The 26,089-nt window shown below is 40.1% G+C and overlaps 1 protein-coding gene across 1 annotated transcript in view; it reads left to right on the plus strand.

Moving 5' to 3' along the window:
- REPS2 (RALBP1 associated Eps domain containing 2) overlaps nucleotides 1-25,183 on the plus strand; it is an 87,787-nt gene extending 62,604 nt beyond the window's left edge. Inside the window, exons 16-20 of the mRNA XM_035115083.3 lie at nucleotides 259-336; nucleotides 10,782-10,865; nucleotides 14,901-15,046; nucleotides 18,292-18,397; nucleotides 19,526-25,183. Of these exons, the coding sequence (XP_034970974.2) occupies nucleotides 259-336; nucleotides 10,782-10,865; nucleotides 14,901-15,046; nucleotides 18,292-18,397; nucleotides 19,526-19,594 (483 nt within the window). The 3' untranslated portion in view covers nucleotides 19,595-25,183. The remainder of the gene's footprint in view (nucleotides 1-258; nucleotides 337-10,781; nucleotides 10,866-14,900; nucleotides 15,047-18,291; nucleotides 18,398-19,525) is intronic.
- The last annotated feature ends 906 nt before the right edge of the window (nucleotides 25,184-26,089 follow it).

The raw sequence follows: 26,089 nt of genomic DNA on the forward strand, positions 1-26,089 counted from the left end.
TATGTCTTATTTTCGGGGTATATTCCTTGAATGCTTAAAAATCCTGCTATGGCTTATTTTATGGGTATGTCTTAAAATATGAGAAACAGGGTAGTGTTTCACTTTTTAATTGTGTCATAAACCACCCTGGGATCATATGATGTAGGGCTGGCTAGATTTTATCTAATTAATTAATTAATATTATTAATAATTAATTATTAATATTATTAATACTAATATATCACAACTAACAGTTTGTCCTGTGCACCTGTGCTGCAGGTTTCTCATCCTGGCACAAATGCTGAAACAAATGCTCAACTCAAAACAGGCTACATAGACTTCAGGCTTCAAGAACAGGTACACCTTTAAATTCTAAGCGTAGGATTGATTTGGGTACGGATTGGGCTAACAACAGTAAGATCCCCCCTTTTAAAAATATATAAGCACCATTGCCTGCTAAACACTTATTCCTTATACACTTGCGGCTTGGGGGAGATTTAACATTCTGTATCAAATAATTCAATCTTTTTTTAAAACAAAACAAAACCCAACATACATAATCTTGGTATTTTGGCTGTGGCTAAGCACCATTCCTTTCTCTCACCTTATATGTCTTGCAATAAAAACCTGCCTTAAAGTGGTCAAAATGTTATACATACTAGTTGGAGATTGTAATTCAACTTTGCTGTTGCTCAAGTAGAGCAACTGGAGTTGTTATAAGCATATGGGTTATATTACTTAATGGGGCCCTTGGCTGAAAAGAACATACATAACTAGAAGTGAAAGAGATTTGTTTTCAGGGGAGTGGGGTGATGGAAAAGATTCAAAGAGAAGCAGAATCTTGGCATCATGTAATTTTATGTGGCTGGGGTGTGTGTGTGGGGGGGGGTGCGTAACTAGTTTTCTAGACCAGTGCAAAATAAATAAATATTTTCCTTCCAATCACTTGGTTACAAAGAATTACCACACTCTTTTTTATATGAATGCAGCAGCACTCTCTTTCAAAGACTCCAAATTTAGATTAGGTGGCTGAGAGAAATGTGGGTTATTCTAGAGATTTGGGACACCATCCTGTGTGGCAGCTTTCCTGCTATCCAAGGGTGCTATTGGCATCCTCCATGCCCACTTGCTTCATGGGCAGCCGATTGCTCACACAAATAGAACAGTTGAATGAGCAATTATTGGCACATATCAGAGCCAATATGTAATGGACGAATCAGCTGTTAACAATTTTGCAAGTGTCCTTATTCGCATTTTACTCATGCGTTAACTCATGCAACCATATTGGCATGACATTTGAGATGTTTAATCTGATGCTTGTTGCACAGCATGGGGGCCATTGTGCTGTACCTCTCTTCAGTTTGATTACTTGTGGGGAAATACCATGAACCACTGAGTCCCAATTCAGGTTCAGATAAGTTGGTTTGTTTATGTATATAGACATAACATACATAATGGTGCTCAATATGTAAAATGGTTTTGTAGCTTGAAGTGCTAAGTATAAATGTTACAGAATGGCGCGATGGTTCATTATTGCAAGACTATGCACAGGCTATCCAAATTCACCTTCATGCACCAACAGCTTATATAACAAGCACTTTTAGGAGTTGTTTCTTTTTGTTTTCCATTGTATTTCTTATCAATAAAAGATTGGTCTGGCACGAGCAAATTTTTATTCTGAAAGTGTGGCCCAGAGAAAAAAGTTGAGAACCACTGCTCTGTAGAGAAACTTGGAGAACATTACACCAGTTTCGCTCTTTGAGGTTCCTTCCTAATGTGAAGAAATCAACAAACATGGAAAAGAGGCAAGGGAATGGGGAAGAGGAGACAAAGGAAGAGATCTAGCTGGGGCAATCCATTCCTGTTAAGACACCACAAAGTCAAACAAACCTGAGCAAAAGTATGGAGCAGCCCAAAACCCCAGTGGCTTCTTGGGGCAACATAGCCAAAGACTTGACTGCCTGAGGCAAAGGGGCACCTGAGACAAAAGGCAATTACCGTAGGTCGAGGCTGAGGCCAGACAGAAGGAATATTACAACCCCGTTACAACAACCTTGGGCAATCCTAGGTAACAAAGAAGAAGACAGGCAAGAGTAAACTGACAAGGAAAGTGTCATGTCTGCACAACATGAGCCATTTATTTGTGGAAAGGAAAGACTCAGATGTCCCTAAAGTTGAATTCTCCCTCTCCCTGAAGTGTACGGGTCCAGCACATAGTTTTCTTGGAGCTGATTATGCCCAGGGTTCAAATTTGTATCCCAGTGAGTAGTGTGGCATCTGAGCAGAGTTGATGGAGTATGAGGTTCAGTTGCATCTCTGGAACACTCAGGTGGAATAGATCTAACATATGCTAGAGATCTTGAAACTTCAGAGTCCTGGAAAAGAAAGGGGGAGCTATACACATATATTTGCCTTGTAATATTTGCCATTCAATTAAGGAAGTGGTTTATTTTTGCTACCCAAAGTACTCGCAACGCTCTGCTTTATTCATCATCTGCCCACAACAGTTCTGACATTATGTCATGTAGAATAGGAAATCATTCTTCTTTTAAAACCCACAGGGGGTATGGATTCTGGTGCTATGAAAAGGGTTTATACGCCCTTCAAAGGAAAAGGAAAGTGTTCATATATTGGCAAGACATTACGGCAAAGGTCACATTGTAGCCTCACATTTATTTTTTCTTACAAAAGGGCTACATGAGGGCTTTTGTGCTGCAGAGGATATATGTGCACACATGAGAAGACCTTTTGAAAAAAATACTATATCTGCACAAATATGAATTGTGTATTGGGTGTCAGTAATGATGTCAAAGATGGCATTCGTAATGTGTCAAGGAGTATTGCTCAGCAATGTTAATCATGTCTTAAGCATTTGTTGTGCTAGCAGGAGTCAGGTGTCATCTCTTGGACTGGGGACATCGGTGTGTGTGTGTGAAGCACCACTTATCTAGTGCAGCTGCATTCTGTATTTGTCTGCTATATATATATGCTATATATATATGTCTGATATATATATATATATATATATATATATATATATAAGCATGTATGTATAGATACAGAGAAAGAGAAGGAAGGAATAAAAAATGAAAATAGTCTATGTATCAAGCTGGAATGGTGGTTTATTGTTTATCGAGAGGGAAAACAGTCGTTGTCCATGTCCCATCTTTCCTTAAACAGCCCAAAGCAGCGAACAACACAAGATAATATGAAAAAACAATAATGTTATGCACACTCCAACTTCCCAGAGTGGTGAAAAGTTTGAGGGGGGCACAGTGCTTACCTGATTTTAGCTACCTTTGGAGGGGGTTCACTTGAAGCTTCTGGTATTTGCAGTATGTAAGTTTATTTACAAATAAACTGCTTGAGCATAGGTGCAGGCACTGTTTAAATGCTTCAACAGACAGCCAAATCCATTGCCCCCCATCTGTGTCCATCAATATATAATCAGTAACAAAAAAATTATAGTATTATTATGTATATATCCCAGTCAGTATGCATGGCACCTTACAGAGTGTAAGAGAAGCTTACCTTCCATAACATTTGTGGGCTTGCTCTAGTCAACAGCACATTTGACATTAATTGCAATCATTGCCTTAATGGAATGATATTAATTGCTATATAGCATTACTTATGCTATCCTCCATCACCTGAGTACAATTCAATCAGATTTAAAGTGCAAGTCTTGATACCATTTCATTTTATTTTATTTATTCTATAAAATAAATACTCAGTGGCATGATAAAATAGGTTTAAAGGCAAAGGAAGCTCTGTGTACTACAGAGCTCATTGGTTGAATACATGAAATATTTCCTAAGGAATTCTGTTACTGGGGGAAAAAAATACTTTTGTTCTATATTATATGTATTTTTTTAAAAAAAAACAACCCACCAAAAAACGACACCAAGGAACCTATTAATACAACCATAGAAGAGTACACATACTGCCTTCTATCTTACTTTAATCTGGTTTTGTGAAGCTGGTGTATGAATGATTGGTAATATTTCAATCAAGGTCCTATTCATTATTTCTAAAAGCGCTGAGCACTCTTGTGATTTATATATGTTACTTCCTTTGCCCTAAACCTTATCACTGACTCTCAGACAGCTTCTTCTTCTTCTTTTATTTTTTTTAAAGAACAGCTTATCAAAATTTGAGGATTGCAGAGTGCTGCAAAAGCAGTTGGCTCAGCAAGATTTTGGCAGCTTGTTGCATTTGCATCCCTATAGGTTTTCTTTCTGTGGTATCACTTTCAGCTTCAACAACAAGCTGCAAAAAAGAATCTGATATTTCACTGCACTAGATAGTAGGTTCACAAACTGAACCAAAAAAGTCTAGCTGCTTTTGAGGAAGAGGTGTAAAAACAGATTTAAGGACCTAAAATTAGCAACACTTTAAAGGGAAAATAAACCATTCTGAATGCAATGGTGATTAATAATACTGCTATACAGTTTTAATAGTTCTATTTTCTTGACCATTCCCTGGCTGATTTCTTATTTGTGCATCTTTTGCTCTGCTTCAAAAATCATGTACAAGTGGAGACTGTTTGGCGTGTGTCCAATTGATACGTGAATGCTGACATGTGTGTCATTTTCTGCTTTGGATGGGCTTACGCATGACCGCTGATACATGCAATGACCCAGATTGCAACCCCATGCAAATAGGGAGTTGCCTGTATATGCAGAAAAATAGATGCTTGCTCAGTTTTCATGCATGGTGGGTATGGCATACATGAATTGGTCCCCCCCCTTTTTATGTTTGTTTAGGAAAAACATCCCTATGTGTGTACCCATTCTGAAAAATAAAGTCACAGGAAGAAAGTGTACATAAAGAGATGGTCATATGAACCACTCTTTAGGGTTATACACAACTAAATTCAGTTGTGGGCAGAAATCATTTTGATTCTCTTACAGATTTGCATTACACATGCAAACAGTGATTTATGCTGCATACATACTGGGAAGCCATGCGCAATCATGGTGACCACATAGGTGAATTTAGTTCATTCATAAAGCAGCTCTCAGTGGCAGCAGAATAATTAAAGCACATTAGAAGTTGAATCTGACGTTCATCTTCATGTCAACATAAATCTATTGTGCTGTGAGCCTGTGTTTTGTTTTTTTTAAAACCTAGCACAACACAGGTGCATCTCCAGATAGTGGTGCATAAGAAAGGTGTCAGAGTAACTAGAAAGTTCAGGTAAGTTCATGCTCTCATACATGGGCTCCAGAATTAAGTAAATTCACGTGTCTCACCTGTAGACATTCGAAACTGCCAGCTTTTGCCAAGCAAGCGACCTTGTGAGTGTGGGTTTCACTCTTATTTGAACTATTGTGACAGTTTCCACTAGGTGGCACTTTAAGGATATGACAACCAGTTAGACTGTCAACCTCATGTTCGTACCTGGTTATTTTCTTGCTTGAAATAATATTTATATATTTATGTTGCACCAGACCTCTCCATGTAGCTTGAGTGTACAGTAGTGTATATTTTCAGTTGAGCACCCCAAAATGGAATAGGGTCCTCACAGCCTAGTGCTCCTTGTTACCCCCTAAACAGCCACTTGGTTTTTCATAGGTTGCCCAATCCATGAACTTGGATTCCATGAACTTGATTGGGCATCTTTGGGGAAAAACCCCACCCCCACCCCCTTTATAATCAAGATTAGGAAATGTAAGTCTGTGAAAGGTTCAGTAGGGGTATGAAAACACACACTGTGGATATGATTTTAATGCCTGGAGACTATACCTTCAATATTGATGCTGGTCCCTATCAGTCCTTGGATTCTGTGGTAGCACATAGTATTGTACTAGCCCAGAAGGGAAAAAAACCCAAGGTTAATTGTTGTTCCTGTCCTATCTCAATGGCACAGAAAAAGCCAGAAAACAGTAAGAGATGCTGCCTCATCAATTATTTTGATGTCAGAACTGCAAGGAGCCCATAAAAGGTATCCTTTAATGTTGGCACTTGTTTTTCTACTGGCAAGCACTCCACTCCCTTGCCTGGCGATATATTTATGTTGCTTTTTGTACAGCTTCCTCAGTGTCAGCCAGGATTAAGGTAACTGGGGGGGGGGAGACATATCCTCAAGTCTCATAGCATAACTCTAGTCTCATTTAGAATATGAGATTGAGAAGGGGGACCTTTAAACAGAGACACTTGAATTTGATGGAGATAGAAAAAAATTGAACAATTCACTATGAAATCTCAGGAAATGAGTTGGATGATAGTACAACTGCCTTATAGGTGGAATATATTTATGGAATAATTGATATTTTACAACTATTCAAATAGTATTTTAATTAGGAGAGCGGTTATAATTTTTCATTCAGCAGCTTATTCAGTTTTATGTAACGAGCGCAGTGACACTTTCAAATGCCCTTTAAATTGCATGTCACACTGTGTTCTTTTCAGGAAACAGTGTTACGTAAGTTGTGAGTGCTTTTTAGAAGTCCCACTGAGGTGAACAACTAGCTGAAAGCAAACAAGATGGACAGATAGAAATGGGGCGGGGGGGGGGAGTGCTAGGTGAACAGCTGCAAAGTGTTAGCTTGTTAAACTTGGCCAGAATCTGGAGGCAGAAACTAATGCAACTCTGGGGAATATAACTTTTTAGAACCATTTATCCGATTTTCCTTTCTTCTTCTTTTTAAACCCTTATTTTGAGTGAGATAACTTGCATCCATTGCATTCTCTAACACTATTATTGGTGGTTCTCGGTTAATCAGCCAAACTCAAGGCTGTGCTACATAAAAGTTCCAGTGGCACAAAGATTTCTCGCAAAGTGAAACATTCTCTCCCTCTTTCCCCATGCACTCCTTAAATCTGTTTGAGGGTTTTCCCCAACCCTCTGGAGCAGATTTAGGGAGGGTGCGGGGCACACACGGGGGAGGAGGGGTCCCATTGCAGAAGTGGAAATCCTTACGCTGACAGGATGTAGTAATTGAATACCATCCTTTCATATTTAACATGTACCATGATTTATCTTTGGGCAGATTCACACTAGATATGTTAAGGTATGTTAATGGATTTAAAGCACACAACTTCCCCCGAAGAATCCTGGGGCCTGTAGTTTCCCCCTCACAGAGATATCATTTCTAGCACCCTTAACAGACTACACTTTCCAGATTTATTTGTGCTTTAACTGTGCATTGAACATGCTTTAAATGTACAGTGTTGAGCTGCCCTAAGGCTGTATCTGCACTACTACATAACCACAATGTGCAGATTATACATTCAGTTTACACTGCACAATAGATTCATCACTGAATGCACAGCTGACTCACATGTTCTGCATCATGAAGGAATACAGCTGTGGTGCCTGTACAATGTTGGTGTAGAGCTGTTACATACTGCTTTGTTTCTCTCTAATCAGATGCATGCGGGGCATATCAACATGATGCTTTTTTTTAGCGGAGCTGGTGCACTCATTCTCTGCATCTGATCTTGATAGTCCACATGCAACAGGACTTTAGCACTCATTGCAGTTTGGGAATTTACACACAACACACACAGCAGAATGCATAGCTGGCTTCCTGCTCTTGTTGTTGAAGCTTCCCAGAGAAAACATATTTTATACTTGTTTGGCAAATAATGCAGTTGGGAGTACAGGAAGCTCACAGTAGTACTGTAGTAGCATATCTGTATATGTAGCAGCAGCCAAAAAGAAAAAGTAGAAGGGAAACTTAGGCATTGTGTTCCTCCTTTAACAGATTGTGAAATGGGTGGACTTAATCCTGTTCCTAAATCATCATGATCTCTGTCAGAACCATCTTATTGTCCAACTTCAATGTGGAACAAACAATGGTTTTACAGTGGTACCTCATGTTGCAGATGGGATCCATTCTGGCGGCCCGTTCACAACATGAAAAGGCCGCAACATGAAGTGTCGCATCTGCGCACACGCGTGACGCAATGCGGCGCTTCTGCGCATGCGCAAAGCGTGATTTAGCGCACCTGCACATGCACACATGTTACGGATGTGCCAAACCCGGAAGTAACCGGGACTTCCGCGTTTGGCGCGTCCGTAACCTGAAAAGACACATCCTGAAGCGGACGTAACATGAGGTATGACTGTATATAATTCTGTGATCTGGAGCTACAGATATATTTAGCATCTGCATTGTTGACTTCTAATACATTACAAAATTAGGACCATGTAACACAATACTTTTTCTGATATGGAGACAGTATCTATGAGGTACTTATTCACACAGTCCCATACCGTATGGGATTTGCTGCCAATAAGATGTGACCAGCCACCAGTTTATATATGTTTGGAAGGAAATTAGACAAACCAGCAGAGGATGAGGCTATTGATGTCTACCAGTCATGAAGGTTATATATGCATCTTCCAGTAACTAAGGAAGTATGCTTTTGAATGCCAATTCTGGGGAGAAAGCCTCAGGAGAATTGCAGATTGCTTTCATGTTATCTTGTGGACTTTCCAGAAACACCTGGTTGGCCACTTGGGAACGGGCGGTAGGACTTGATTGGCCTTTGGTCCGATACAGCAGGGTTCTTATGTAGGGAAGAAGTTTATCATGGTTCTAATGAATACAGCACTTGGGCAGCCAGGAATATAATGACAGGTTGTGTGGATTTCATTCATCTATTTATGATGTATAAAAGTATTTATAAACTGCCATATCATAAAAAATATATCAGCAGTTTACAGCAATTTAAAAACATAAAACCAGACAATGAAATCACAAGAAGTTAAAACCAAGTAAAAAGCAAAAATGAATTAAAAAACAAACATCAGTAAACCATTGTCGGGAATATACTCTTAATTGTCTCTTGGCAGAATAGAGAAGTTTTCAGCAGGTATTTAAAAGTTGGCACAGAAGGTGCCCAATGAATCTAGATTAACCTCAGGTCCCTGGTGGCCTTCGCAAGGAGTTGCATCGGTGCCACCCCCATCACTTTTCCTGTGTTTGATCTTTCTGCAATAGCAGCAGTGTGTTGCTGGTACAAGGGATCCTAGGTATGCCTCTGGAGATTTGGATATACTGATCATGTTCATAAATAGACAGTTGACGCCCTGCAAATGAGACATGAAGGCTAGTAATATCAACCCTGCCATGTGGGAATCCCTTGCAGAAGACTGCAGTACCTGGAGGCAGTCAGGTTGTGTATCCACAGCAGTGACCAGAGGAGGAATGACCACTGGGATGAGCGCAGAGAGAGAAAAAGCAATGGTGCATCTAAAACTGCACATCCAGACACCTTCATCTGCCCCAGCTGCAACAAAACATGTTTTTCCTGTATCAGTCTCTACAGCCAGAGCAAGTGCTGTAAGTCTCCAACCCCAAAGGTGCACTCCTTCATTGTCTCCTGAAACAGACAGATGCCAACAAGATATACACTGTGCTGAACAATTCGGAACCCAAACGCCAACAACCTGGAAGTGAATGCTTCCGTTTTCGAACATGCCTCAGAAGTCAAATGGCTTCCAAGGTGCGTTTCTCCATTTTTAAAAAGGAGTTTGCTGACTTGCAATTTCGCCTCGATTGCTGAACATTTTAGAAGTCGAATGGTCTTCTGGAACGGATTACATTCGACAACCAAAGTTCCATTGTATGCAGCTGGGTCATTTACTGTTGCAGAAGTTAGAAATGCCAAATTTTAGTGTGTGTAAAATAAGTGCAGGCAGATATTACATTACTTATGTACACCAATAAGCCTTTCCAGGAAGCTGTCAGGCTTCATAAACTCTCACTTCATTGATTCACTAAAACAATCTGTCTTTGCATAAAAAGAGGACTATCAAATCGGTTACCTGGTTTCAGTTTAGCTTCGTTTTCATTTGCTACATGATGAATGTTTGTCGGGGCAGGATCCCAAAAACTAGCTATTCATTTTAATATAAATAAGACACCATTGTTTTTCCCCTTAGAATGTTCCTCATTACATAATTTGATTATATAATTGTTGTTGTGTGTTAGTGTTGCAATCCCAAAACTCTTGGATTAGTTGGAAATAAGTCCCATTGCACAGTTCCATAGCGTTGCTTTCCATGTAGCCAATGGAGACCACATGTCAGAAATTAAACTTGCTAGTAGTAAAGAATTTTTTTTATTGTATTAAGTGGAGGAAACCACATATGCGATCCTTTGCCATGCTCTCGCATATTTAAAATTGCTGTACTAATTTCCTAATCTGGGTTTGTTTTCACCAAGCACTGCCACTCCTCAGACTCTGTGATCTCTGAAAACTGTTTTATGGTGTGCATGTTTACTCAGATGTAACTCTCATTATGTTCAGTGGAGGTTGCTACCAGGTAAGAACTGCGGCATTAAAAGGACTGGAGGTTGTGTAGCTGCAGTGTTAGGTGAATCACATCTGTTTTCATTATATGTTAGCACAAGGACTGTGTATACTGCAGTTGGGGGTAGGATTTGTATATTTTGTGGATCCTTGGCTGCGGGCAAGGTGCCTCTGAATCTCTTGTTGGTGGAAAGCAGGCCACCTAGTGTCAGGGATAGGGAGCAGATTTTATTTCACTTGTAGTGTAATAATGCTCACAAATGTAGCACACTTTTGTTTTTCTCATTAGAGTGAATGGCAGCCATTAACTTCTGTAGGAGAATGGGGTTCATTCACAGAGATCACTGCAGCAGCAGCTAAACCAGCTTCCCAGCCTCTGAAAATCAAAGCCTGCTCCTATTTCTTTTGTTGGTCACACTGGAGTGTGACCAAGTGTTGAAAACTACCGGTAGTTTTGATTGATGGATGGATGGATGGATGGATGGATGGCTGCTAGCAATTTTGGTGTTACAGTGTCTTTTCTATTGTTACAGATGGAACAAGAATCTCAGATTGAAATGCATTTGCCAATGAACAGGTCCTCATCACAAGTTGAAGAAGGCAGCCCAGCAAAAAAGGTAAGGTCAAGGCATATAGTTTTCTCTTTTCATTTCAAACCCATAAAGCTGATAAATAGTCCACATACTGCCTTCTCCTGAAGATCAGGACACTAAGAAATAGCACTAACAGCACTGTTCTACAAGGAGCAATCTATTGTGGCACCACATGAATGCAACTTGTATATTTTTCCTACCACAGACAAACTGGTAAAGTCCTTTTTATATGTAAAGTTCATGCTTTGCACATAGAAGGTTACTGGGTACCATGGTTCTTTGGGAGAAAACATGGTTGTGGTGGTCCGCAGTGCCTCCATGAAAACAAGCTATGGATTGTTTTCATTTCCCAGGAGGCAAAAGATGTAAGCTGAATGGAGACAAGCCTTTTTTTGGTTCCCTTGAGCCCCACACTCTGCATTTCTTAAGCGAGACATCTTAGGTTCTTCTCAAAGTAATGGAAAAATATGAGCAACTTAAAAGAGGGACCAGGCAGCTGTGTGTTCCTTTACATTCCTAGCTAAAACTGAAACACAGATAAGGGAAATGGAATGTGACAAAGGTAGTCAGGATAAGGACATAGGGGAGTGAGGCTGTAAGGCTGGAGGAATTGATCCCAGGAAGAATCCCATGAAAACTGAAGCAAGTTGGAACAGTACTGCTGAGGGAGGGACTGGCGAGAGCTGAACACTGAGGTTCCTACGGTTCTGTTTCCTAAAGGGAGGGGTTTATTAGAGCAAAGGGAAGGGGGCTCTAAGGAAAGGGGGGTTAACTGGAGTATTAAGTTATTCAGACTTTCCCACCACATATTTTGGAAACTGGCTAAACACTAGCTTCCTGACTGTTGGTGCTGAGTGAAGGTGGAGGCATGGACCGGAAGAGGAGAAGGAAGGAAGGAGGATTCAGGCTGGGATCATAGTTCTTGCTTTATTGATTGCTTCAGAAAAGTGGGTGAAAGGTAGCAATAAATTCACACAACAACATAAATACGTGCAGGGAGGAAAAGGAAGTGATGTGTAGCCTGAGACCATTCATATTTCAAGTAGTATCCTATAGGTGCTATGACAATATCAAGGCATCTTCCTTGTAGCAATGGCAATAGGTAAGAGTTATCTGAAGAAATAATAATGTTCTCTCAGGTATATAAGTGCATCCAGTGCTTGAAAAATGAGGTATCCTTGCCAAAAAAGTGGCAGAGAATTGCACCTGGAGTTGTTGTTTAGTCGTTTAGTCGTGTCCGACTCTTCGTGACCCCATGGACCATAGCACGCCAGGCACTCCTGTCTTCCACTGCCTCCCGCAGTTTGGTCAAACTCATGTTCGTAGCTTCGAGAACACTGTCCAACCATCTCGTCCTCTGTCATCCCCTTCTCCTAGTGCCCTCCATATTTCCCAACATCAAGGTCTTTTCCAAGGATTCTTCTCTTCTCATGAGGTGGCCAAAGTATTGGAGCCTCAGCTTCACAATCTGTCCTTCCAGTGAGCACTCAGGGCTGATTTCCTTAAGAATGGATAGGTTTGATCTTCTTGCAGTCCATGGGACTCTCAAGAGTCTCCTCCAGCACCATAATTCAAAAGCATCAATTCTTTGGCGATCAGCCTTCTTTATGGTCCAGCTCTCACTTCCATACATCACTACTGGGGAAACCATAGCTTTAACTATACGGACCTTTGTAGGCAAGGTGATGTCTCTACTTTTTAAGATGCTGTCTAGGTTTGTCATTGCTTTTCTCCCAAGAAGCAGGCGTCTTTTAATTTCGTGACTGCTGTCACCATCTGCAGTGATCAAGGAGCCCAAGAAAGTAAAATCTCTCACTGCCTCCATTTCTTCCCCTTCTATTTGCCAGGAGGTGATGGGACCAGTGGCCATGATCTTGGTTTTTCTGATGTTGAGCTTCAGACCATATTTTGCGCTCTCCTCTTTACCCTCATTAAAAGGTTCTTTAATTCCTCCTCACTTTCTGCCATCAAGGTTGTGTCATCTGCATATCTGAGGTTGTTGATATTTCTTCCGGCAATCTTAATTCCTGCTTGGGATTCATCTAGTCCAGCCTTTCGCATGATGAATTCTGCATATAAGTTAAATAAGCAGGGAGACAATATACAACCTTGTCATACTCCTTTCCCAATTTTGAACCAATCAGTTGTTCCATATCCAGTTCTAACTGTAGCTTCTTGTCCCACATAGAGATTTCTCAGGAGACAGATGAGGTGATCAGGCACTCCCATTTCTTTAAGAACTTGCCATAGTTTGCTGTGGTCGACACAGTCAAAGGCTTTTGCATAGTCAATGAAGCAGAAGTAGACGTTTTTCTGGAACTCTCTAGCTTTCTCCATAATCCAGCGCATGTTTGCTATTTGGTCTCTGGTTCCTCTGCCCCTTCGAAATCCAGCTTGCACTTCTGGGAGTTCTCGGTCCACATACTGCCTAAGCCTGCCTTGTAGAATTTTAAGCATAACCTTGCTAGCGTGTGAAATGAGCGCAATTGTGTGGTAGTTGGAGTATTCTTTGGCACTGCCCTTCTTTGGAATTGGGATGTAGACTGATCTTCTCCAATCCTCTGGCCATTGCTGAGTTTTCCAAACTTGCTGGCATATTGGGTGTAGCACCTTAACAGCATCATCTTTTAAAATTTTAAATAGTTCAGCTGGAATATCATCACTTCCACTGGCCTTGTTATTAGCAATGCTTTCTAAGGTCCATTTGACTTCACTCTCCAAGATGACTGGCTCAAGGTCAGCAACCACACTACCTGAGGTGTACGAGACCTCCATATCTTTCTGGTATAATTCCTCTGTGTATTCTTGCCACCTCTTCTTGATGTCTTCTGCTTCTGTTAGGTCCTTACCACTTTTGTCCTTTATTATGGTAATCTTTGTACGAAATGTTCCTTTCATATCTCCAATTTTCTTGAACAGATCTCTGGTTTTCCCCATTCTATTTCCCCACTCCCCATTCTATTTCCCCACTCCCACCTGGAGTACATACAGAAAATTGGCAACCAGTGCAGATTGACCATATAAAAACCTGATCAGCTGAAAATACGCAATGTTATACTGTAAGATGTATTTTTTCTCTCTTCCAGCTCTAAGTCTGTTTTAGTTGTCAATGCATGGGCTACTGTATATACTGTAAATGTATATATACTGTACCGGTTTACACTATATCTATACTGATATTGAACAAACAGTAGTTAAAATTCAACCTACAAAGTTAGGGTTTTTATGTCATCAATGATGTTTCCATTGAATGTGTTCATTTATGGGTTCATAATGCAAATTTTCTTTTCCATGCATTCTACCACCACTCTTTTTTAAATCTCTTAGTGACTCCTTCTGATGTAATTTTCCAGTTTGCATTTGGAATATTGTCTCAGTCCAAAATAAACTGATTAAGAAGAATCCTCATTGTGGTGGTCCTATTGACGTAAACAAAAATTAAGAGCATAATTATGATGTTAGGCAACTCTTATTCTTAGCAATGGATTTGCCCAGGAAACTTTTATATATTATGGAAAGTTGTTTATCTGTTTGGTATAGTTTGGACAACTCTTAAGATATTGTAGCCAGATTTTACATGCTTGTTTCTGAAATCAAGAAGCAGGATAGGTTGTTGGTGGTGGTGGTGTGTATTATGGCTACAATTAGCTGCCATTTTGAATCTAGATGGCAGACTGAAAATTTCAGAACTGCACCAATTGCAACTAATTTTGCGCGAGGGTTCCAGAGACCAAGGAGCAGACTTTCATCTATGTTTGGATACAGTTTGGATGCCGTTTTGAATCAACATCGTGAACGGAACCTTTCAAGCTGCACTGATTTTTTTGGTTTCTTTGAATTCCTGAGGAATGCCAGATATGAAGATACTAGTTCCTAAGAGATGATGCCATAACAGAGATAAATTAAATTGGTCTAGGGGAATGAGGATAGACAGAGCCAAAGTAAAGAATACCCTTTGGGTCCAGAAAAAAATTATAAATGAGATTCTGATAGCTTTGTTGTTTTCCTAATGAATCATCAATACTTATTTTAAGCTTGCTCTCTTTTGTCCCCCCACAGGAGGTGTTGCTTACTCAGCCACCATCAAAACCGATTCGCAGGAAATTCCGGGCTGAAAGCCAGATGCTAGAGAACCAGGAACTTTCTCCCACGAAAAGTGTAGCCCCTTCCTTGCCTGCCATCAAATCCCACCATACAATCCCAAAGTAAAAAAGGCTGACTTTTATGAGGAATTGGGAAGAGGGCTTTGTGGCAACATGGAGGGATATAAAGCATTCTAAAAAAAAAAGTAATGTGGAAGAAAGAGCAAGTGAACTGCACTTCCTTCTACTGTCTTCCAGATGTGAAGTTTTAAAATAATTTTGTTTGGGCAATTCACAACCACCAGATGCTGAAACAGCTTATGCAACTCACTTGTTTTTTTCTTAGTATTTTAGAGCATGCAGACTCACTGAAAAAGACATCTAGCCTTCTGAAATACTCTTCTGTGGATTAGGGGTGGGCAGGGGCGGGAATCTGGAAAAGGACGGTTAATCTATGGAGAGATGTAGGTGGAAAGTCCTGGTGTATGGCAAGAGACTGACTAGGTGAACTTTGATACCTGTTCTAGTGTTCTGGCTCCATGATTTTGAGGGCTGTTGGAATGTGTTTTGGAACCAGTACAATGAAAGAATAACTGCTTGGCCATTGAATCCATGCAGCCATTTTTTTCAAAGAAGTTTTCTAATCCCATATAGTACCTGAAAAGTGGTGGTATAAAGTTACACCCTTCTGAAGTATGCATTTCTGGCAAGTAATGTGGAAGGCTGGAATTCTTCCTAAGAGTTTTTAAGTGACCTGAAAGTATTAGTGTTGTTTGTAGAGCCTAATTGACTGTTTCAAAACAGAAGCATTTGCTTCTGGCATAACAAATTAGTCCTATTTTGAGAACTGTAAATGACTGAAGTTTACTTATCAGTCAAGCATATTTTTGTTTTCCTCAGCTAGAGTGTTGAAGGATGTGGCGGAGGGCAATGAAGAAGCAGGGGGAAGACTTTCAGGAAAAATCATTGGGATTCTCTTCCAAAGATCACATTGTCACTTCTCTTTTTAGAGAGTGGGAAAGCTAACTCCACTTTTTTCACATGAACTTTGTGCTGTTTTTAAAACAAATGTATCTGTCTTTGACCACGTTGTCATTTAAGAGCTGCTAATACCTTGCAGAAAATCATAAAAGGCTTCTCTCAGGAACAATTATGCTTATCTAGCCTATATTTTCCCTATTTTTCCAGTTTCTTGGTTTTCTCTCAATATGAAAATTGCTAACTTATTCACTTTTAAAAAAAGTAGAACAGATGGATCTACAAAATCTAAAGACTCATACTGGAAATTCTGTTTTACCTTGTGACATCATAACTTTGGTCTCTTGCATGCTACAAAAAAGCAGGGGAGTACAAATGAGTTTTATTTATGCTTTTACTACTGTTTTGTAACATGCAAACTACCGGTACCTCTATCGCTCAGGTGGGGGGAAAACCAAGAAAATATTAACTAATAAAGGGGGGCAGCAAACATATCTATATGAAAATGTTCTTAATAAGGTTTCCATAGGGGAAATACTAGTAGGTGCAGATATGCTAGTACAGGTGAAACTCGGAAAATTAGAATATTGTCGAAAAGTGCATTTATTTCAGTAACGCAACTTAAAAGGTGAAACCAATATATGAGATAGATGCATGACATGCAAAGCAAGATATGTCAAGCCTTTATTTGTTGTAACTGTAATTATTTGTTGTTAGGCGGGTCAATTATAAATGGAATGGAATTAATGAAATGTAATAGCGATGTTTATTTTTGTTTATTTTTGAATTATTGCAACTATTTGTTTTATTACTGTGGAATTTCCAAAAGAAAGCATTTGTAAAAATTAAAAGAAAAATAAAAAATAATAAGTTGCATTACTGAAATAAAAGCACTTTTCGACGATATTCTAATTTCCCAAGTTTCACCTGTAAAACAAAAAACCCAAAAAACTTGCTTTTAAAAATTCAAAGATAATATCAGTAGTCATGATGGCTATTTATTTCTGGTGAACATGAGTAGCAGAGGACTTCAATGTAGATCATTGTACTTTGAAAAGTAGGGCACCCTGACACCCTGGTTCTGCTTCTAGGTTTCCCACAAACATCTAGTAAGATGCTTCTAGTAAGAGCTGTTCAACGGTGGAACAAACTCCCTTGGGAGGTTGTGGACCCCCCTTTCCTTGGAGGTTTTTAAGCAGAGGTTGGGTGACCACCTGTCATGGATGCTTTAGTTGAGATTCCTGCATTACAGGAGGTTGGACTAGATTCTATGATCTAACTGGCAGCTGTGGGGATAGAGAGCTGGACCAAATGGACCTTTGATCTGACCCAACGGGGCTCTTCTTACATTTTAAAATATATTTCTCATTCTTTATAATAAACAGAAAAGGGTATTTATGTGTTTGTACTGAAAGGTAAACCCAGCTGCTGTCTTTAAACCTATTAAGGTGAATTTTCCCCTTAATATATAGGGGGCAGCTGTGTTGATCCATAAAAACATGCCATTGTGCATGTCAGGTCGTGAGTAGGAAGGCAACTGCCCAGGAAGTTTGCAATGTTAGGCTGGAGATCCCTCCATTTTAATGAGGAAATTGAGCCAGGGTAACATAGTGGGTGGCGCTGTGGGTTAAACCACTGAGCCTAGGGCTTGCTGATCAGAAGGTCAGCGGTTCGAATCCCTGCGATGGGGTGAGCTCCCGTTGCTCAGTCCCAGCTCCTGCCAACCTAGCAGTTTGAAAGCACGTCAGAGTGCAAGTAGATAAATAGGTACTGCTCTGGCAGGAAGGTAAACAGTGTTTCCATGTCATACTCTGGTTTGCCAGAAGTGGCTTAGTCATGCTGGCCACATGACCTGGAAGCTGTATGCTGGCTCCCTCGGCCAGTAAAGCGAGATGAGCGCCGCAACCCCAGAGTCGGTCACGACTGGACCTAATGGTCAGGGGTCCCTTTACCTTTACCTAACATAGTAAATGAATTCTGGCTTACAGATATGGCTATTAAAATGCCTGGATACCCAGTTGGTTACATTATGGAGCTGATAATGCCAAGGTTGCAGGTTCGATCCCCGTATGGTACCGCTGAATATCCTTGCATTGCAGTGGGTTTTACTAGATGATCCTCAGGGTCCCTTCCAATTCTACAATTCTCTACAATGTCTTCCTTCCATTTCTGATTTCCACAAGATCAGGATCTCTTATTGAATAACAGCATATTGAATGTCCTGATTTCATAAATGTTTATTTCTGCATAGCAACTCTCTTTTGTAAATGCATTTCCTTTCGGTTTTAATTAGTCTCAAGTGTAAGTAAAATAATGCATCCCTTTTTACCAAACAGCAGGAAGGGCTGCGATACATTTTCTGAAAGTGGTTTGTCTTTACTCTCTGGCAGACAGCCTTCAAAACAGAAGAAAGCTATTCAGACAGCTATCCGTAAAAATAAAGAAGCGAACGTGGTCCTAGCTCGGTTGAACAGTGAACTCCAGCAACAGCTGAAGGTAAGGAGCACACTTCAAGCAGGGATCTCTGCTTAGGCGTGCCATGAAGCTCTCTGAAGCCTATGCCATATGCCTCTGCCTGCACTGTTAAATATGGGAAACAAACCAAAGTGTGTGCACCTTGCCGAGGCAGATACCCTCTCTCCCATCTTGAAATATGAGAGCAGCAGGATCACTTGCACTCTAAGCTGTGGGGGCTGCGGGTGTGACCCAAAAGTGCCCTTTCACAAATGGAAGGAGCTTGGATCCAGCAGAAGCTGAAGTACAGATTTCAGCCAGTCCCTGCACCATTCCCCTGCAGCCCCATGCTGCTCCAGGGTCCCCCCCTCAACAATCTAGATCAGATTTTTAGGGGACTGCAGAGGGAAAGGGAAGCCAGTATCCCAGACCGCCCCATTTGTGAGTAGAAATCTGCTGTAGGACTCTGGAGCCAGCTTTCTCCTCCCCACCCATACCACCTTCTTTGTAATCTTGGAACAGAAAAGATAGTTCTGGCTTTTCTGCCAAGTGGTGACTAAATGTTCTCAGTTAGGTCTTGGGGTAATATATTCCAGTCGGCGAATTTTATATTTGTATGAGTTGAAAGAAAAAAAAGATTCAAATAAACGTTGGTTAGTAAAATGAGGCAAGTGATTGACTAATTGGATGGCTCTCATAGCCATTGCTCCAAGATTGCTTGTGTAAAGGTGGCCCCTCGAACTCGTTACAGCTGGCTGTAGTCATTAGTATCATAACAGAGTTTGGAACAATGTTGGGCAAATCAGTTGACGAGAGCTAGCCTAATGTTTGTGGCATCTCAATTAAGCCATCTTCTGGAAGCTTTGTGTACTTTAATACACTGTTGTGTTTAATTCCTTAAGCATCCAGATTTAAACTGGCTGAGGATCCCAGGCTCTGCAGGGATATTTAGGCAATACTGCAGAACCCAAGCCACTAATTGAGTGTAAAGTCTGTAGTGTTGTAACATCAGTTTACTTGGGCGTGAGTGCTATAAGTACTGTATATTAATTATGGAGTGATTGTAAAAGTGGATTTTATAATTCTGCATCTTAAGACAATATTGTTTTTATGCGTTTATGCCTTTAAGGGCTATATTCTAAATGTTGTTTGTTTGTTTGCATGGTCTAGGAAGTTCACAAAGAACGAACTGCACTGGAAACTCAGTTGGAGCAGCTCCGACCTGTCACTGTCTTATGAAATTCTGTAACAGAATTTTTGCTTCAAGTACCTTTAACCGCACAATATATTGGCAGAAGCTTTTTTCACTAAAGCAACATCATTTGGAAAAAGTGACTGCCATATTTCTTTTGCATTTCTTGCACCAGTTTACCTTGCAGATGAAGAAGGTACACAATCTGAATGTCAAACCTTATGCCTATGAAATTGAACTTGTTTTGCCACTGACCCTTCAAGAATGCCTCAGTCAAATTCCATCTCTCTCTTACTGTTAACACTTATTTATTCCAAGAATTCTTGATTTATATGCATTGGGGTGGGATATTTAAATAGTATATATGTCTAGGAAATTTGCTTATATTTACCTTCATCCTGCATTATCACTTTTTACATATCTGTGATCTTTAAAGTCTTTCTAGTTTTAGAATAAATGAAAGCAGCCGCTACAATGCTCTGTATTCCTTATGCACTTATCTATTTTTATTTTTAAAAAAATCAACTTTGTGATTACTGACCATTTCTGGATGCAACACTAGTGTGCTTGTGCAACCCACTGTGGTTTTGCAACCCACACACATCTCCTTCCACAAACTACCATTGGCTGTTTCCTGACATCTCAGCCACTCTGCAGTAGTTGCATGGAGTTTGTGCACAGGTCCCAAGATATCTGTTATCTGTGTTGCTGTTTTCAAAATTCTGAACCATGGCTGAATCACGCTGTGTACTTCTCCACTACAATCTGCAGTTTGGCTCCTGAGCCAGTCGGTATAAGATGAAAGTCTGTGTTCCCCATTCACTATAATGGGGAATCTAAAAACAGCTAAAATGTTTCCCTTTTGGACAGAGTGGATTAAGTTTATAGGCACAGAAGTGCCTCCGGAGTGAATTAGGCCTGCCAAATTGCAGACAAATTCCAGGTGCTTTTTGTGGGGAAGTAAAAAGAATGTACTTTTCTCCATAACCCCAGGGGATCTTGTCTTTTTTCTTATCTTAAAATAATTAAGAGGTTGCCAAATGGTGCATAATCTAGCATGTACATTAAAAGAAACCTTCGCAGCTTGATACCAGCCTTTCTCCTGACGATTGTTTGTGACCTCCAATAGGCTTTAAAGGCCTCCCAGTAGACCTGCACAGGTCTCTAATATACTTTACAATGTTGAGGAAGCCTAGAATGCTGCTTGCAGAATTCTAAACAGCTCTGGGTTGTTGATTTTGTTGTTGTTAAAGCAGAGCAAAGTACACTTAAAAAAAAACCAAGATGAAATGTTTTACTTATTTTTTTGGTAAAAAAAATGCCCAATGCTGTGCTTTGCAGACAACATTTTCGACCCCTTCACTTCTTGCAAAGCCCATGGACCGAGAGAAGCATAGAGATACACAGGAAAAGATAGAGTTGTACTGGCACAGAAACAAAGAAACAAAGAGGCTCTCTAGCTTTGTTGGTGCCCTGATCAAACTGAAGAGGTGGGAATTACACCATGCTTTGACTCAGGGAGTAGGGGAGTCCCCCATATCACCCCAATTTGCCTTTTTATTTGCCCCCCCAAGAGAGTAGTGCACACCCCAGTAGTTGCCATTGGTACAAATCTGGTGTTGAAGGAATGGAGGTATGTTCCCCAACTGGGAATCTTTGCAGCTACTCCAGTCACTTTCGACAGCATTGGTGGGCACTGTATTGCCCTCAGGTTATATAACTCCCTGTAGTGTTAGTTCATGGGGTTTGGTCTGCCTGAACTGACTTGTAGGTGCCTTGGCACTAGTATTTATGTGAGTTTTTCTTACTGCTGCAGCATGAAACCCACATGTCTTGGAACAGCTAAGTACAAGGAATGTGCCACAGTTCATACAGGGCAGACTCGCTCACAGTTGTATGCTATGCAAGGCCGAGACATGCTGGAGCAATGGTATGTCAGCACAATAGGATTTGTGAACTGTGCCTCATGTCTGTTCATATTACACCTTTTGTATTTAACTTATTATCAAGTGATGAAAAAATTAAATGCTAAATTTAGAGATTTGCTGCTTTTGGCAATTAGATGTTTTTGCTTATTTCTTAACTTGTTCTGCTTATTATATCTTAGCAGTGGGCAATATCCATTGGCTAACTGTATGTGTCTTGGTAAAATTCCACTTACTTGCTTTTTTTTGTAGAATTATACTTGTTTTGTATTCTGGTGAGTTGGTGTTATCAGTGAATGCCACATATCCGTTTCTCCTCCATTTTGGATTAATGGATCTTGTTTCCTTATGGCAATTATTGTTTTGGTCGTCTATCCTACTCAGTTAATACACTTCACTCCAAGGAAGTCCTGTTAACCTAGTAAGACCTCTTTGGCAGTAGACATTCATAAGCATATATAATCTTGTCCAGACTGACTTCTAATAGAAAGTATTCCTTGAATTGCATTCTAGAATCGCACTGGCAACAAGGACAGTGATCTTTTGGGGGAAGCTGCAGGTAGGGAAATAGTTTTACCACTGTAAATCTATGTAACTTCATTTTCCTCCCTTAAGTTTCATGTTTCTGAAAGTCATCCCTTAACATAACACACTCACTGCATCATCTACAAGATGTGATGATGTCCTCTAGTTTGGATCTCTTTAAATGAGCATTTGATAAATTCCTGGAGGAGAGGACTATCAACAGCTATTAGGCCATTGCACCAATGTGGAGCCTCTGCTGACAGTGTGGCAGAGCGCACACCCAAACAGTTATTTGGGTGCAAAATAAAGGGAGAGGACTACTGCGTTGAGGCCTTTTTGTGGGCTTCACACAGACCTAGCTGGCTACTATTAAAAACAGGATGTGGAATTATACGGCCTGTTGCTGTGATCTGGTAGGGCTCTCCCTGCATTGCGTGTGGAGGTCCCGAAACCACCCCTAAATAAATCACAACGTAGACAGGATTTAAGTTTAATGGTTTTTGGCATGAATTTGGCCACAACTTTATTAAATCCAAAACAATGTGAGTGGTTGCGTAGGCATTGGCTCTCAACTGTCACCTAAGGACAGAAATGATAATAATAATAACTTGCCTTGTCAACACGGGGAAATCCAACAGGGAGAGACGGGGACCGGGTGTACAGAACTCTCCCCTCTCCCTTCAGGCTCCCAGAGGCATCAATATGCCATCCTGGCCCCCTACCTAGGGGTTACGGACACAGCATAGAGCCCCTGTATTCCTGACCAGGATTTCCCCACCACTCAGGCATAAACTTGGGGTCAACTTAATCAATAAGACCCTTTAATACAACCACAATAACCAATGCCTAACCGCCAACCTTACAAGTTGTGACTATTTGCTATGCAGTAGGCGAAAACCCAAATGGCACCAGCCAATCAGCCAAGTGGAAAAAAATTCCTACCGGCCCCTGAATACAGGCGACCAAAAAAAAATAAAATCATAGCAATGTCAACACAGAGGCCTATAAAAAAACAGCGGGGTGGGGATCAGAAACGCAGCCAAAGAGAAGGAAAAAACCAAGCATTGAAGTATTTATACCCCAGGGGCTAGACTTACTAAATTGATACATGTGATTATGCCCAACAACAGCCCATATCCAATCAACGGTGGCCACTCATGCCCCACCTTTGTCACAGGCGTGGTTTGCTAGCCCCCACCGCAAACCGTGCTCTCCATGATGGAGAACCCGCATTATATGACCCACACCTTTCACTGAAAATATTCCATAGCCTTGCAAAGTAAGCATAATGTCAGGCGACAGAAAACCCTGCCAACTTCGCCCTGACCAGGGTGGCCGTCTCAGATGATGTTGTACTGCATCATCACTAAACCATTGGCCATGCTAGCTGAAAGGGGTAAAGGCAGCCAGCGCAGATTCTCTATCCCAGAACTAGACAGACAAAAATATGCTCCAATACATCGTGCTCTGGTTTTCATAAAACAAAATTCTTCATGCATACCACTTAGAAACTTTGGTGATTAAGCAGTATACAAATAACTTCAATGAATAGTAAAAATCTTAGTCATTTCTACAGATTCTCAGCATTTATGCAAAATGCCCCATGCTCAATTCCTGGCATCTCTGTGTGCAACTAAAACTTTGGAGATCTGCTGCCAGTTTAGAGAGAACTGAGCTTGATAGTCTGACTTAGTATTAGGAAGCTGCCTGTAAATGTTTTAGCATATGCTGACAGATTTCAGGCTGGTTTGCTGGCTTCTCCACCCTTCTATTTTGATATTGAAGTATGCTATGCAGCATGACAATAGAACTTTAATGACTGGGTTATAGTGGCTTCTCAGCAGTACAGTGTGTACACATTAAAGGAAAATAATTTACTTGCAGTTTACTTAAAAAATTAAAATAGCAGCACAATATGAATGCCATCAATGCAAATATACTTAAGGTTAACAAGAAATAAAACATATTTGCTAGTATTTATAAAACATTGGTTGAAACAGGGGCCTTTATGTATAAAAGAATCAAACCTTTAGTTTCTTAACTAAATTGTAATCCTCTGCAAAATGATAGAACCGGTGGAAAAATTAGGTTGGAAGCCACTCCTTCCATTTTTGGTGGTAATCAGCTACTGTCATCTTATTAGTTACTCTTATTGGGAGATTATTTCAGGTATCCTACTCAATTGCTAGAGTGAACAGCTGGATTAAAAAAATGGACGTTGTTTAAATATTATAAATTTTCTTGTTGCCTTGGTTTAATCTTAAATTAGATTCTAATGGCAAGTATTTTACAGTGTTACTTTTATGATTGTCCCCTACATGTTTTGGAATCCTGATTTTAACATTCAATTTTTAGTTTTAAAAATTACATTTTAAAACACTTCTTGGTGGATTATTTCTACTACAGGATTTGCAAATGTTTCAGATAACTAGAATGGCACGATCAGATATTGCTTTGGATACTATCCTGTCCACACTGGAAGGCAACAGTACTTATTACATAACTTACCTGTATAAGATCCAGAATATACATCCTTCAAATGTTAACGGTAGAACCTTAATAGTCGCATTACTCCAAAATGGACTCTCATCAATCTCTTTACCTTCACTAGGAAGATTATTCTATAAAAGTATAAACAGTGTTTGAGGAAGAATTGCGGCAGATTATTTCAGTGTGAACTCTCCTTGCTCTTATAGCTTTGTTGCCATTGTAAACAAATTAAATATGGGAAATGCACAATACAGCAATTAATCTCTATATTGGACTGTTCTGGGATCAGTGTTGATTGACATTAGCATGAAGCAAGTATGAAATGTTTTTTCTGGCTGTTGAGTTTGTTCTTGAGAAGTGAGTATTTTGTAGACCATGCAAGAAGTTTTGTTAAAAAAAACCTGCTACTCCATTCTTGAATAGCCTCAGGAAGGGAGTAATACTGCCAAATCTTTATAGTTTTTAGCACATAAGTGCACACATTCAGAAATAAATATTTTGTGTGATAAACATCTGATTAGGAAAGACTAATAATGAGCCTGTGTATTCTATGAAATAAGAGATAATTTATTTTGTTAGAACATTGTTACTCCAAGTGACTAAGATGGGAAGAAATTATATATTTGAAGTTCTCCTTGTTCTATTATTTTGTTGATACTGTGTTAATAAAATTATGTGATATGTTTTGCTCCTCTACTGACCTTTTGACATTCAAAATATTATTGGGAACATTATTATGTTTTCCTCATGTTGCTATATGTTAAGATATGGTCTTCACAACTGCAGAAGTGTAAGGCAGTAACCTGTAGTTTATGCATGTGAAATCTTTTGGAGGTCAGAACATACAAACTTGGTGTAACGTTTAAAATTAAAATGTTTATTATTAAGTACCATAGCACATAGGCAGGGCAAATGCAATTTCCTTGACCTAGTGAATTCAATCAACTTATGGAAAGTATTATTTGCATTCGTGCCTTCTGCACTGAGACCACACACAAGGAAACATATAGTACTGTTTGTTTATTTAAACATTTAAAACATACTTTCATATAAAACATTGCAATGCAATATACATGCTAAAAGTACAGGCTTACAATAAAGACATCAAAACACATTAGTAAAAGCTGGTTGGCAAAGAATCTCAGATTCAAAAGGCCTATCTGAATAATACAGAAGATGTTTGCAAGTGAATATGGACGACTTCTAAAGGTAAAGAACCCCTGACAGTTAAGTCCAGTTGCAGACGACTCTGGGGTTGCGATGCTCATCTTGCTTTACAGGCCGAGGGAGCTGGCATTTGTTTGCAGACAGTTTTTCCAGGTCATGTGGCCAGCATGACTAAGCCGCTTTTGGCGCAACGGAACACCAAAACCAGAGCAGCACACGGAAACACCATTTACCTTCCCTCCGGAGTGGTACCTATTAATCTACTTGCACTTTTGGCATGCTTTTGAATTGCTAGGTTGGCAGGAGCTGGGACCGAGCAATGGGAGCTCACCCCGTCGTGGGGATTCGAACCGCCAACCTTTTGATCGGCAAGCCCAAGGCTCAGTGGTTTGGACCACAGTGCCACCAGCGACTCCTACTGAACCTCTATTGGCA

Source organism: Zootoca vivipara, chromosome 4 (assembly GCF_965207765.1).
Source record: "Zootoca vivipara chromosome 4, rZooViv2.hap1.1, whole genome shotgun sequence".
In the NCBI taxonomy this organism is placed as follows: Eukaryota; Metazoa; Chordata; class Lepidosauria; order Squamata; family Lacertidae; genus Zootoca; species Zootoca vivipara.